The 15467-nt window shown below is 37.9% G+C and overlaps 1 protein-coding gene across 1 annotated transcript in view; it reads right to left on the bottom strand.

Moving 5' to 3' along the window:
- Positions 1-466: 466 nt before the first annotated feature.
- Positions 467-15467, bottom strand: part of ikbkb (inhibitor of nuclear factor kappa B kinase subunit beta) — a 32135-nt gene continuing 17134 nt past the window's right edge. The window contains exons 13-22 of the mRNA XM_082188861.1: positions 14472-14595; positions 13453-13604; positions 13285-13346; positions 9832-9935; positions 6510-6559; positions 6331-6430; positions 5501-5648; positions 2286-2407; positions 2095-2194; positions 467-851 (exon numbers count right to left, since the gene is read on the bottom strand). Of these exons, the coding sequence (XP_082044987.1) occupies positions 804-851; positions 2095-2194; positions 2286-2407; positions 5501-5648; positions 6331-6430; positions 6510-6559; positions 9832-9935; positions 13285-13346; positions 13453-13604; positions 14472-14595 (1010 nt within the window). The 3' untranslated portion in view covers positions 467-803. The remainder of the gene's footprint in view (positions 852-2094; positions 2195-2285; positions 2408-5500; positions 5649-6330; positions 6431-6509; positions 6560-9831; positions 9936-13284; positions 13347-13452; positions 13605-14471; positions 14596-15467) is intronic.

The raw sequence follows: 15467 nt of genomic DNA, 5'->3' as shown, positions 1-15467 counted from the left end.
TTCACAAAAAGAGTACATGCTTTTATGGTGTAGTGTAATTTAGGTGAATTGGGACGCAGCATATGGCTTTACACGATGACGATCGCTCTGATTGGTTTTAGGTCAGAGGCATTAGAGCGACGTCCGTTGGTGACGCCCCTTTGGAAATGAGTTATTAATGAAGCTTTGCCAGATCATAACTCAGTTACTACTGAGAATGGTCTGGTTTTAACCAGGCTACTTGACATACTAAACTAAAACAAATTAATTAAAACCTATAAAGACAAAAATAACAAAATTAACTAAAGTTTTTTTCAGGATATAAAAATAATTTCCTCAACTGAAGCTGTAATTTGCATATTTCATAAGTTCACATGCTCACGGACATGTAAATGTGGACGTTTGTTATTGTGTTCATGAAGATTTCATGACAAAAAGATAAACCTCTACTCACAGTGAGGTAATGAGGAACCAGGACAGATTCATATTTACATTTAGCAGACACTTTTATCCAAAGCGACTTACAAATGAAGAACAGCACAAGCAAATTGTCATAGAGCCGATACATGTGAAGAGGCGTTTGCATAGAAGACAGCAGCAAAAACATCAGAAAGGCTGGAAAATAGTCAAGTACTTTGATACAAGAAACTTTGATTAACAAATTATATTAAAATAAAAACAGTTTTAAGGGTTTATAACCCTATTATTGAGTGGCCAGCACACACTGCCTGCAGTATCGTGTTTCCTCCAGTTGGTGGCGGTACAGCATCGCTTCTGTTTGCTTCTGAGGTAATGAGCAGTTTGATTGACAGGTTACAGTGACGTCAAGCCAGATCCTGCCCTCCATTCAACCACTTCCACTCCCTCAGGATCTAAAAGAGAAATATCAGTGATGATCAATATAATCTCTTAACGTGGATTCACAAAACATTCTTAAGAATTACATTTTCTTATTTTCTTACTTGTAAACAAAGTTACAAATATTTTGTATTTTCCAAAAATACTTCTTGATAACGTTCTTATCTTTCTTAGTATTTCTCTGAAGACTAAACTTAAAGAATGCATAATTCATAAACACAGCAATCATAAATGAACCCTTACAACAAGGATGACCTTGTGTGTATGATGTTTTAATGATTGTTGCAATTAATCAACACAATATTACACTAGTTACATGTTACACCTATTATGATTACTAGGGATTTACTCGAGTTCTCCAATGATCGATAATGTCAACAATTATTGTCATCGTTATTCGTGGTGTGACTTTTTGCTGATTTTGAAATTCATTAACTCAAGATCAATAGTTATAATATCTTAAAGTGAAGTTTCTTAAAATATTATCCTTCAGATCTGTGTGTGAATGTAAAAGCTCTGTAGTTTCACAGATCAAAGTGCAGATAAATAGAGTTTTTGTCTCCTAAAAGAAAGAAGTGATTCTGAACTGAAACGAGTCGTCAGTAATTCAATCTCACTTCATGTTACAGTGTAACAATGTTACACATTTGCATAATGCCAGCCTCTGGTCTTGATTGGCTGAACAGCGTCTCTTAGCTCCGCCCTCAAACACTGTAGTGTATCTGAGACTGGAAGAGTTTGGTTCGTGTTGTTCATGTGGAGAAGACGCTGTTTTCTGCTGACAAAGCAAATCCACTTTGATGAGATTGATACGGTAAAACCCACGCCATCGTTACTGTTCGTATCACTGTGATCAAGAGCTGAGATTCAGATATGATAATGAGCGTTTGCTTTCTGACCAATCACAGCAGAGCAGCTCTCAGAGAGGCGGGGCTTAGAGAGACTGAATCCTTGATTGAACCGTTTCAGAGAAAAGAGCTGATGCTGAAGTGGAGATTATGAGGAAATTAAAGAGTTGTTTGACCTTGGATGCATGTAAACTTGTTCTAGAGACAAGTGTTGCAAATTAGCATTAGCTACAAGCACTATGATACACGCATTGGATGGCTGTTGTCACTATGTTCATCTATGTTTATTGTATCCGTCTCTATACAAATAAAACTTTAAATATATAAACCTATTTTGGGAGACAAAACTAGTAACCAGAATAATCGGCGCACTTTAAGAAGATTTTCCTGAACTCTTCCCGCTGATTACCTGCATGCTGGTCTCAGTTTCCTGAATGGTGTCTTGCACTAAACTCTGCAGACGGCTCTCAAACATCTTACTCTCCTCGATCACAACGTGAGACTCGTCTCTAAATCAAATACAAGAGAGAAACGTTTGTGATGGAAACGTGTACATGTGTGTCACACACACACACACACACACACAGGCGCTGGACTCACGTCTCCGGTGTGTCAGGAGGGCTGCTGGGATGTGAAGACCTGTGTGACATCAGCGGGTGTCCGGGGGCCGGTGGGGTTCGTCCTCCATCTGGACTGCCACTCACGGGACTGCGAACCTTACTCTACAACACACACGCTCAAATCAAGCATCCGGAAGAACAGTGTGATCTGGTGCATGTTTAGGCCATCTGGGTTCTCTATGTCACGTCAAGTCAGCTTCATTTATACAGCGCTTTTAACATTGTTTCAAAGCAGCTTTAAAATAGATTGTATTGGTTGTACAGCAGCTCTAGGATAAAGTTATTGTCCAGCTAAAGTTAGTTTTGATTGATTGATTCCCTTCGGTTGCAAAGATCATTAGTTATTAACTGAGGATCCCGCTACACGACACCGCACTAACAGAAATGTCTATGCATGCAGAAATCGTGTGTACGGGTGAGCGGCGCACGCACAAACTAACGCGGGGCTAGTTGTCACACACATGGTTCGTGATGGAAACATGCACTTAATATTCAACAATATTATTGATCTCCTGCATCGACACCATTATATGAGAACTGAACTGAGCTGGACGATGACATCACGGTCTTCTCCAGAGTGGCTGTATAGATAAATGAACTAAATTAATAACTTTTGTACAATAAAAATGAAACATCACTGAACTTACGTAAGCTGGACTGTGATGCTATTTTCTTCTGGAAACAAACTTTGTTGCTTTATTTTCATGTTATCACTGTAAAGCTGCTTTGAAACTGAATCTGTATGGCTATATAAATAAATGTGACTTGACTTTACTTGGTTTAAAACTTACTGTATTTAACAGTTGCCATATTGACACTATACAGAGAAACAATTGCGGCAAAATTAACTGAACTGAACATTTATTTAACCATAGCAAAAGTAAATTTCTTACACAAGTACATATTTCATCTCTGTTTTTTGTGTTTATTTAAAATTAGACAAATATGATGTTATTTTAATTTTATATCTGTTATTTAACAGTTGAGATAAATCCCAGATGCGCAGGTGGGGCATGTTGTTACACTGCGTTACATTGTTCCGCTATTAGAACTATGTTATTCTATTCTATACTTTTATTAATTCTATTGAGAAACCACGAGAAAAAGGTGAATAAAGACTGGGAGTCAATGTTCAGAAATTATTAATAATATTATGTTTTGAACTATGCTGTATAACTGTGTTTTGCGGTGTGTTAGTTGTCAAACTAAAAAATTTGTTTATTTTTAATTATTAAAAAATGACATTATTTTATATGAAAAGGTTAATAGTTGTATTTTATTGACAAAATATTTGAGTTTGTCTTGTATATTTTTTTTATTAGATCAGATAAAATGTTAATTTGTCATATGGTCATGTTACAATGTGCCTCACCTATGGGGCATGTTGTCACAGTTCACTTCCATTCTTTTTGGGTAAATCAAGAAAAAAGTACTGTATTAATGAAACAAAACCACATGATTGTCCTAGACGTGGGAAATTAATGTGGGGAGAAAATAAATACTCCGAACTCTAAGTACAGTCAAATCAAAAATTATTCTGACACTAGATATAATATTTGACATTTTTTACTAGTGTGTGCAGGACACTATAGTTAATTTATAAGTGAGGATAGTAAAATAAAGTAAACTGTGACATATTATACCCAATAATTCTTCATACAGAGACTAACAGTAAATGTATAAAAAATTTAGGACCAAAAATGATTCCGACACTTTGACCTGATCATGTTTTGCTGAAGTGTTTTTTCTTTAATTGCTAATGCTCTTTTTACACACAGACTGAACAGAATGAAGCATTGCTTGGTGATTGGTTGAGCTAAACTGGTATTATCTAATTGTGTAGTTAAATTTAACAGCTGACAGATATTCAACATAATTCATGTGTGAGACAGTCTAACAGAAGGACGGACAAAACCAGTCAAATATCAACTGATTTGATCATATTTTATTACCATTTTCTAAACTACAGCGAATAAGTAAGGAATAATTGACGACAGGCCGTTGAATTATTAGAAAAATAATGCACACCCGAGGTGGTAATGCGGTCACGACGCGAAGCGGAGTGGCCGTTACACCTCGGGTGTGCATTATTTTTCTAATAATTCAACGGCCTGAAGTCAATTATTCCGCTTATACTACAGTTACCACACCTCGAAACATTGTTCAGATTATGTATTTCAAGACGTTTGTAAAGTTTTTGTCATTAAAACGCTCTTGTATGTAGGACTAATTTCTTACGCATCTAATCCCATGCCTCCGTTGCTAATTCCAAAACGTCATTTCAGAGTTAGTAACGGAGGTTTGAGCCGCTGATAGCAGACTAATGCTGGGGACACACGACTAGCTGACACATTCTCTGACTGTTTTCATCGACTGCAGCAGATTTTAAACACCGACTTTGAACACAGACTGAACGCGCTGAACACGCGTTTGGGCATGATCAGTCATATAAGTATCAAATTACATTCATAACCGGCCTTAAAGTGTGTTCCCGGCTTTATGCAGTTATTAATGCAGTTATTAGAGAGAGATGTTGCAATAATGAGACAGAAAAGCATGTGCGTCAATATTATTATTTATTAATTAATTCAATTCGTTTTAATGAATTCGTTAATTCTTTTTTTCTTTCTATTATTGACAGATGACAGTAGACTAGCCAAATAAATGAAACCCAAAGCCCTTTTAACAAGTAGGCCTATCAATAATTATTTATTTGTTAAATTATCTGCAATAAAAATCCGTGCTGCAGGACTATCCATTTATTTAGCCTATATTCAGTTTAATTTTCTATTGATTATAGATAGGACTTTATAGTTTATTTATTCAAATTAAACTGCATGTTTCTATTGATTGTGAAGCTAGACATTGAAAATTGCAGATCAAGCGCATGGGGCGAAATGCTTTTTCTTGTTATGATTTGTATCCGATTTTCCGTTATTACAGTTGACTACGCGAAGTGATATGGAACTGTAATGCGGTCAAGACCTGCCTGGAACTACTTTAGCCGTGCGTTTCCCTGAAAATAATGCACACCTTAGAACGTTCGTCAACCAATCAGATTCAAGCATTCAACGGCCCTGTAGTATAAACTGTGATAATGTGAGAAATGTTGATGGTGTCTGAATACATTTAGGTTTGACTCCCCTACTGTGTATAATGGACCCACTGGAGGACTAGTATGAGTAGTATACGTACACAGGCGACTTTGAGCAGGTTCCACAGCTCCTTCTGTCTCTTCTCCTGCAGATGAAGCAGTCGTTTCTCACTCCGGGCCATCGCACTCACCATCCCCTCCACACGGGGCAGCAGCTCCAGCACTCGCTGACGGCACACCATCGTCTTACTGCACACACACACACACACACACACACACACACACCTTTACCTTTAGCTTATATATGTTCAAATGAAATATTAAACACTGAACAAGTCACTCTTTGAAAAAGGGACTGTATGCAAGCTAGAGCAAGGAAACACAGAAAAATGTAAAAGGTACAAAAGAGGGAAAGGGTCCAAATTCCATACTAACTATACAGATACACACTTAATTGATCTGAACATTAATAGCGGTCTTTCAAAACCTCAGATGCCTATATATATAACGTTAGGTGCTTTTGTCAACCATGACGACCAGACGAAAGTTAGTGTAAAGTATCACTGATATTCTCCTGACATGAAGTAAATAAAAAGGTAGGAAGCATAAAAGTATTACTTCAAAGATACTTAAATCAAATGTGTTGTTCACTGTGAAGATAATAATCCCAGAATGCATTCGTTGAATACTGAAAATTGAATTCAATTAAAAATTTACTATTCTATATTTATGTGGTATAATATTTTGGCTTATTAAGTTATTAGTTTTTAAACATGCTAATGTTTTACTATGTAAGAGGTTCAATATTAGAATGCTGCCTATGTAGACAACAGACATGATAACTTAGGGATTGGAACAGAGCTCATACTATATCACAGCCGTCAATAATGTTGTGTAATGAAATCTGATTAAATGTCTCACAGGAACAGACCTCAGGTGTGTGTAAAAGTCCCGTAACTTCCTCTCGTAGAACTGTACGGCTTGAACCACGAGTTTGATGACTTCTTGACAGTCGCCATTACTGCGCTGCTCTGGAGACAGTAAAGAGACTTTCAGATCACATGATGGAGAGGCTCATTCAGTCTGAGGATGTTGACATGTGTATCTTACCTCTGGGTTTCTCTCTCAGTTTACGGAAGAGCTCCATTGCCTTCACTTCACTGCAAAACACAACACAGGTGAGTGGGAGCGTATGCAAACAAACACACTCACTCATGGTATTTCAGGGAGTCAGGCACTGGCTTACACCAGTCTGCTGGGAAACAAGTCATGTTTATGATGTATCAGATTACAGGGAAGACTATCAGACTACCATCACTTCTGAGGAAGAACAAATCACTGGATTTAATAAAGTTAGTGGGGTTCGTGACATCGAATGTCTGAAAGTTATTCAAGAGTTTATTATATAAACGCCTACTGTATCATATTTGATAAGTAGTGTTCTCACGATACTGGATTTTCCTACTTCAATACGATACCTTGAAAAATATCGATATTCGATACCATGGGGAAAACTGCCATACAGATGGTTTTATTATTATCTCTAATAATTTTTGGGTGATTATTTGGGTAATTTTGTTGAAATAGCTTTCACAGCACAGGGAGGCTTTATTTGAATCTTTGAACTAAATGTACACACACACACAAAAAACAGTAAACAGCCAGTAATAAAATAAGAACAAATAAACAAATTGCAAATGATAGGTAAGAAATTGCCTACTAGAGAAATTAAAGATGTAAAATAACACTAGTTATACCATGGTCTGGGTGAATACTCGATTCTGATTGGCTGCAGGGTGTCCATTAAAAAGTGATAGAGAACACCTAGTAAAGGAGTTCTGGTGAAACTGACTGTTTACCGTTCAAAATTAATGAATAAATGCGCTGGCTACATCAGCTGTGAGTAACTATAGCAACAGGCAGTCAAAATATCTGTTTACAATTTATTGTATCAAAACAAAACTGAAGGGTTCTACGAGTTCTAAAAGTTATTGTTTGTAAAAACTTTAGATTTCGATTGTAAAACTAATTAAAATATAAACTAATGTTTTAAAAATGTGTTATTTGGCAAGTGACCATGGTATAAGCGGGTTAATGCCCTTCGAGGTGTCCATTGTCAGGTATTAATGGACGACGGCGAGGCGTGAAGTCTCCGCCTAAGTCCATTAATACCTGACAATGGACACCTCGTCGGGCATTAACCCTTACATAGTCTTCATTTCAAATATTAAATACAGATCAATGCTTACAATTAAAGTTACAAAATGTATTCAGTCAAGAGCAGCGAGTGACTTTGTCTTTTGTTCTTTGATTAACATTAATGACAGACAGCAGCAGGTTTATTAGGCTGCTGTCACTTTAAGAGCTTATGCGCTTAACATGTGTCAACTACCGTATTTTCCGCACTATAAGGCGCACTTAAAAGCCTTTAATTTTTTCAAAAAACGACAGTGCGCCTTATAATCCGGAGCGCCTTATATATGGATCTGGCGCCTTATATTAATGTCTGTAAAACAACCGCTGACTTAAACCTTGTTTATACTTTCGCCTGGCACCGGAGCGCGAGCCTCCGCTGACTGCGCGCGCACCTCCCCAAACAGACGAGGCATTTATACTAGACGCAACTGTTTTGTTTTAGACTGAACACCAGACCATACAACTGATTTAGACGTGCAAACTGGGTGCCGGTGTGATGAGATGTACTAATATCCGTCTGCTCGGACAGATTCGGCTCAAAGTCGTGCATCTTCGGATGCGGAGGCGCGCGCGCTGTCACAATGACGTCATTTTGCCGCGCGCGCGCCTCCGCATCCGAAGATGCACGACTTTGAGCCGAATCTGCCCGAGCAGACGGATATTAGTTTTTTATTACCTTCGCGCTCATGCGGACGCGTCGAGTATAAACAAGGTTTTACAGCTCAGCCACTTGTTTTTTCATATTGTTTTGCAAGTGGTAGATCTTGGTTTACATTTGGACTTTGGATGTGATCTTAGGCTTGAAAAGGTTGGTGACCACTGCATAACGCAAACCCAGTCAAACGTTTGACTGCAGTATCTTCTATTCTATGCGCCTTATAATCCGGTGCGCCCTATATATGAAAACAGTTCTAAAATAGGCCATTCATTGAAGGTGCGCCTTATAATCCGGTGCGCCTTATAGTGCGGAAAATACGGTATTTATATCCCAAAACTGACTGTTTATATGCACCAAGACGGGCATTTTGACATCATTTTGTGTGTGTTTGACCATTTAAGCGCAATAAGCCACGAAAAATAACTTAATTTGGTTCTCGTGCTGCTTATATAGTATAATATACTATCAGTATGCGCGTTTCCATTACAGATTTGCATTACAGATTTCTAAATGTCGACAAAAAACTGGACGAAAGTTATTCCAAAAATCATGGCAACGGATGTTGGTAGGTTTATGTATCCCAGCCACTGCACTGGCCATTATTATTAATCAAAGGAGACGTATGCGTGTTATCCAATCATTAAAGGCAAGGAAAGACCCTTATACTTGAGAGCGGCACATATGAGGTGTTTCTGGGTGTTTCTCCCTCATTTCTGCTTCCAGGTCTTGATTGTGGCATTTCTTTGAGGTTTAGAATCCAGTATTCCTGTAATTCATTGTCTTTTATGAATTTAATAAAGAACTCTGTCTTGTATTCTGTCCAAACACACCGCGTCATCTACGTCAGGTGACCTGTTAATGCGCAAAAACTGTTTCAATTGCAGTTTTGTGAAATTTTTCTTTTTCGAATTGCCAGAAAAAAACCCTCATGCGAGCGTTTGCAAAACTTTTTTGCGATAAATGGGAGTTTTTGCGAAATTGACGTGTTTCCATTGGCCGCATTTTCATTTCGCAATTTGTGTGTCAATTCACCGTCGGAGAGGAGAGAGAGGTATTGCTACTGGACAAAATGAGGATATTATCGATAAATATCTATATTTTTGACAACACTATTTGATAGGCCTCTAAATTATCATCAGGATCAAAACTTTGCACACACAAAAAAAAACCTGTCACACACAATCTACTTCTGTCATCTGATTGATAGTTCACTCTTTTTAATCAAGTAAAGGCCTCTTAGTTTCATTGTAAACACATTCACCTTCAGGTCGGGGTTCACGTGTCTTTTAGCCGTGATATCTTTACTGATTTGTAAAAAGTAAATGTAAAAACCCCAACCTTAAACTGAGATATTTTTTTTCCTTATTGAGTATGAGCTTCATATTCTTACTAAATCATAGAGCGCCTAAAGCCCAATGTAAATATGATTCACACCAAACATTATATCATCAGTATGACTACATGAGACTAGTATGTGTGTGTGTGTGTGTGTGTGTGTGTGTGTGTGTGTGTGTGTGTGTGTGTGTGTGTGTGTGTGTGTGTGTGTGTGTGTGTGTGTGTGTGTGTGTGTTGGTTTACAGTGTCTCTAAAGCCTCTCCACTCCTCCACGGCTGTCTCTGGAGTTCAACAATATCAGTTTGAAGGGTCATCATCTCCTCTTCCAGCTTATTCACGTCTTCTGTCTGATGCACACACAATTACAACAACAAAACACACGGTTACAACCACACAAACATTCACTATGATAGCAAATACACAGGGGTGTGACGATACACGATATTGGGTTGAGAGACGAGATGATATTTTTAAGAAACACTACATTAAAGAAATCTTCAATGACAAAATATAACTAGAAAAATATTCAACTTCAAGTCACAAAATGCAGAACAATGCAGGCGCATTTAACTAATCTAGGGCTGGCACTAACGATTATTTTGGTAATCGAGTAATTGTTCAATTATTTTAATAATGATTAGGTAATAACAATACAACAAGCAAACATAGCCTTTAAAATTACATAAAATACATACATATATAATAACAACAAGACAATAATAATTAGTATAAATAAAGTATCAAAATAAAGTAATTTTATGGTTTTATTGAACAACATAATGTAATGTTATCAACTTATGCACATGTATTATAACAAATGCCTGCAGAGGGCGCTTTAAGAGATGGATCAAATCCTTGTTTAATATTGTCCAAACAACTTTTAATTCAAATGACCATTTAATCTTTAATATTTGGCCACTTCTTTCTTTACGATAGAGATGCTACAGCTGCTAGGGCCCTATGAAATCCGTTTTATTTTTTCTCAAATTCCTTTTTATTTTTTTTCAAATTCCGTTTTTTGGGATTTATTTTCAGCCCTTTCGGATTTTTCGGATTTGCTTGTTTTCTTTTCACTTCTAAGCAGTATTGACCTTTAAAAAATTCCGTTACACAAACTCACAATTCAGCTTTTTTATTTAAACTGTTAATATATTCAGCAAAGCACATTCAAAATTCTCAAAAATTCAGCCAAACCTTCAACAAATCTCTGGCCAAAAATAACAGTAACATGAAGGTAACAGTTACAAGGTAGGATTGATGAATATTAAATTAAAGATTAAATGCAGCCATGCTGCAGGGAGACAAACATTGAAACAACGATATGTGCATGACAGAAAGCCAACACAATGACATATTACAGCCTAAAAGTACAGTGTTAACCCATCATCATCAGTGACCCCCCCCCCCCCCCCCCCCCCCCCCCCCCATGTAAGCAAAAAAAGATAAATTACTGACATTTACAAATACAATGCACATTAGCTTATTTTTTTATTATTTATAGTAAAATTCGGTCCGATTTCCCCGTGGTGTCTGTCGTTGCTATGCAACCGTGCACTGCGCTCTTCACAACAACAAAGAAGTTTAAATAGCTAATAGATTTCCACCACCGAGAAACGCTTGCTGTAGCTCTGCTACAAGATTTATTTACGGAGAAGAGAAAAACACCCGTAGTGTTTGTGGTGCACCCACATCCTTTATGTTGACTGAGCTTTCAATGTTGTTACGGAAAGGGTGAAGTTGATATTTTGGTTCTCGTCACATGAACTGCGGTGCGCTTGCGGCATTCTGAAGAGTTGAGGTGTTTTCATCTCGCTGCGCCTGGAAAAAAATGAGCGCGTCGCTTCAATTATGAGCGTGCCTACCGGTGCCTACATTTGAAATGACGAACCTGAGCGCGCAAAAGACACGACATGTGAACGGCTCCTTGATGAGCTCGCTTCGACATTTTTTTTCCTTACGCGGAACGTAAGGACGTATAGTTAGTTACTAGGCAACATGTTTAACAATGCCATTTGGCCACGGTTTAGGTAGAGACCTTTCTACGTTTGTTGTTTTAAACTGAAAAAATGAGAAGGAAGTTTTAAAAAAAAAAAACATTTATTTAATATGTCAACAAAATATATGCAAATTCTGTACGATTCCGCGCGTATGTTGCCCCCCTGGTGGGGCGATGGCAGTGCTGACTACGCCACCCCTTGGACAAGACTGGTGAGAGCAAGGGGACTCTTTTATAAAGAAACACGCACAGGCTTGGTTTAGCAAGGTAAAAAGATACAATGTTTATTTTATCTTAGTTAAAAATGAGTCGCTTTAGATAGTCAATAAATAACACACAAATTCATCATTTAACAGGGATAAGCCATAGTAGAGTGAGCCACCAGAATGTAAGCTTAAACAGGCCTAGGTTTCGATACCACACGTGAGCTAAGGCACACCACTTTAGAGTAGAACAAACACTACAAACTCAGCTTACACACCACAGCAACGTTGCTGGTTGAGCTATTACAACAGATGCACACTTCACAGCATTACACTGCACACATCGGTTCTAAATGGGTGAAACACTCTAAGGAAACCAAACTAGAGCCCGGTAGGCTAATCTATCCTATAGGCCCAATCCACATTAGGCTATTAATAGGGTAGGGGGGGGGAAACAAACAAAGAGAAGAAACCGCTAGCCGGTGGCCACCATCAGTTCACTAACACACATCTCTTACAGCCCGCCGGCTAGTGGTAAAGAAAAGAAAAAAAAGAAAAATACAATAAATCAATAAACCAAACGGAAAAGTGTCTAAGAAGCAGCACCTGCACATACATACACATTCAAACACATTCAAGAGAACAGCAGCCGACAATCTGATTGCTGTAGCCTCTTTTTGCAAGCTAGCGATTGGGTGAGTAGACAGTGTTCCGTGCTTCACGCATTCACCAGGGTCACTGGACGCTTCTCTACGCTTGTCACTCTAGGCATTCCCAACGTATTTTGGAAACGCATGCAAACACACAAAACAGTAGCGCCGTTGGCAATCGCTCGGTAACACCTTGCACAACAAACAGCACCCAGGAACACTGCTGCACTCCAACGCGTCAGTAGCTAGCTACAATGAATGGCTACCGGCATGAGGACCCCAGGTGCCTATACACCTGCCTGCGCTTAATTGCCGACCTCTCCCACCCATATTAGGTGACGTAGCAATACGGGAAAGAGTGAAAGTGAGCGAGAGGCGGAGAAAGAGGGAGAAGAGAGGGAAAAGAGAGCACCCCAAATCCACAGGCTACACGTATAAGAGAATTCCTTTTTCATGTGTAAATTCCGTGATTCCGTCCGCGTTTTCCGCATCACGGAAATCATAGGGCCCTAAGCTGCTCTAATTTCTTGAACTAGAACTTGTGGACATTAAAAAATGCAAACTCAAGATTTTATTTTGAAATCGAACAGTGAACAGTTCACATTATTAATAACATACTGATGTATTCTCCTGTGATAAGAGTAGGTTTATAAATGATAGCACTATGCTATGCTATATTATGATTTTTAAATTGTTTTAATATATCGTGCATCCTAAGAAAACAAACTAATAATGCGGTTCATGGATTCTCGAATAGCAAGACAACTTTTCACCTCGACTAGAAATATTTTGATATCGCGGGATCTCGTCACACCCCTAATTAACATAACATCAGATGGACACGTACCTGTCCACAGTCGAGGGCGGTTTGCTCCATTTCTCTCCAGACACTCAATAATTTTTCAGAAGCTGGAAAGCATGAGCCAATCAACACTCATTCTGAAAGTAATGCTAAAAACAGAACTGAGAGCCTGGTTTGGGTACACTAATATCTATTTGTGAAGGTGTGTCATACCGATGCCCGTGGCTCTCTGCTCCTGGTATTTGTCGATGTCGATGTGCAGACTAGTGCTGAAAAACTCCAGCGTGGCTTTTAACCTCTGGTGCATCGACACCATCTCGTTCTTCTGCTTTGACAATGTGCCGTTATGTCTGAGGAGACTCATGCTGGAACAGAGAGAGAGTTAGCGAGTCATTTACAGCCTCTCACTAAAGCTCTATTTAAATAAATGTGACTACTTTTGTTTACTTGTTTAATAAATGGGTAAAGACTTTACAATAAAGTAGCATTAGTTAACCTTGTTGTAGAGTGTTACCAATAAATATTACTGGTCTTGTAATTTAGGGGTTCTAAAGAAAAAAAATCATAATCTTTATTATCTTTACGTTCGTTCCTGTCTTAACCTCATACATTTCCTTTAATCCTACCTTGTCTGGCATATGCTACTCTGAGCAATGCGTGAACTTTGTATTTTGAGCACTTCTTGCGTTGTTTTTGTCTCTTCATGATGACTCTTTTAGTTTAATTTAAGACTCTTTTAATTTAGTCCTAATTTGTAAGTCGCTTTGTACAAAGGCGTCTGCTAAATGTAAATGTAATTAAATTGTAATATATTTATTATCTTCTGTTGTTGTAACCAAGTGAGAGAGGGGAAATAAAATTAACTAATAATATCACAGACCACTTTCATGATCCAATCAAATACTGATGGGTAAAATCATGTCTCGCCCTACATTATTTTCCTGCCAAATATTCTGTTTCACATTAGAGAACTAAATGTATTGTAAATAAATCCGAAAAAGCTCAAAATTCCACATTCTTAACCTTTGTGCTGTTTTGAAAACCCAATAAAACTTGACCAGCCTACAAAAAAATAGCTTATAAATCACTTGTTACGCTATTTTATCACCAAATATTGGATTCAATCTTTTTGTCAACTTGTTTTCTTTCAGTCAAGACAGGTTTTGTATTTATTTTTGAAACTGACAGCCTCTCACATCAGCGTCAGCTCTTACAGATCGTTCTCGTCTTACATGGCTACTTTCTGTCCTTGCTGCAGCCTCTGCCAGTCCTCCTTCAGCGCGCGGATGGTTTGCCACGCTTGACCCCATGTGCGTCTCTGGGAACTGTAGGGGAGTGAGCGTTTCGGCTCGTTCTCTACATCACAAAAGACAGATCCGTTTAGTGTCCCTACTCTGAGGTGTAGACACTACCAGTGTTGCATGGTATTGTGGGCACTTTAAAATACTGTAAATTAGGGGTGTAACAATAATTGTGTCACAATGTATCGCAAAACAAAAATACAACAATATGTATCATGGATAGTGACTATGTATTGTCAATAGTTCACCCAAAATAAAATTTACTGTGAGAATTTTTTTTAGTGTCAGTACTACAGGTCCAACCCTATTCATACACCCCGATGTAAAACCAAATTTAGCATTTTAATCAACAGTAAAAAAAATGGTTAACCTTCTACGTCTTGAAGTATGGCAATAATATAGTATCGTGAGTTCAATATCATGATATGTATCGAATTGTGACATGAGGGTCTCTTTACACCCCTACTGTAAATTATTCTACATAACTTTTTTAGTATACTGCTTTTCCATCAACCGGTGAAATTTAATAACACTCTGTATGTGCTGCACTTGGATCTAAGCAACCAAAACATGGATGAGAAACTGTTAGTGTTCGGCTGAATGAAAATGCAGATTCACTCCCTGACAGTAGGTGGCGCTTTGTACAGAAAGGCAGAAATAATGAAGTTGCATCGGTTTCCTGGTTAACTTTCTGTTTTTAACTTAATTGTTCATGGAGAAGAAAGGAAGTCAAGCAGTTACTTTTTTAAACAGCCGTTCAGATTAACACCAAATACTTATAGACACAATTTTTTTTAAATTTTAATTAGGGATGAACCGATATGAACATTTTGGCCGATACCGATCATTTTTTATAATTGATCACCGATGTATTGGCCGATAAATCTAAATTCACAGAATTTGAAACATTCTTTTACAGTAGTGTTC

The sequence above is a fragment of the Leuciscus leuciscus genome (assembly GCF_965113295.1).
Source record: "Leuciscus leuciscus genome assembly, chromosome: 13".
In the NCBI taxonomy this organism is placed as follows: domain Eukaryota; kingdom Metazoa; phylum Chordata; class Actinopteri; order Cypriniformes; family Leuciscidae; genus Leuciscus; species Leuciscus leuciscus.
The sequence above is the reverse complement of the archived record's forward strand: the minus strand, read 5'-3'. Positions and strand labels throughout refer to the sequence as shown.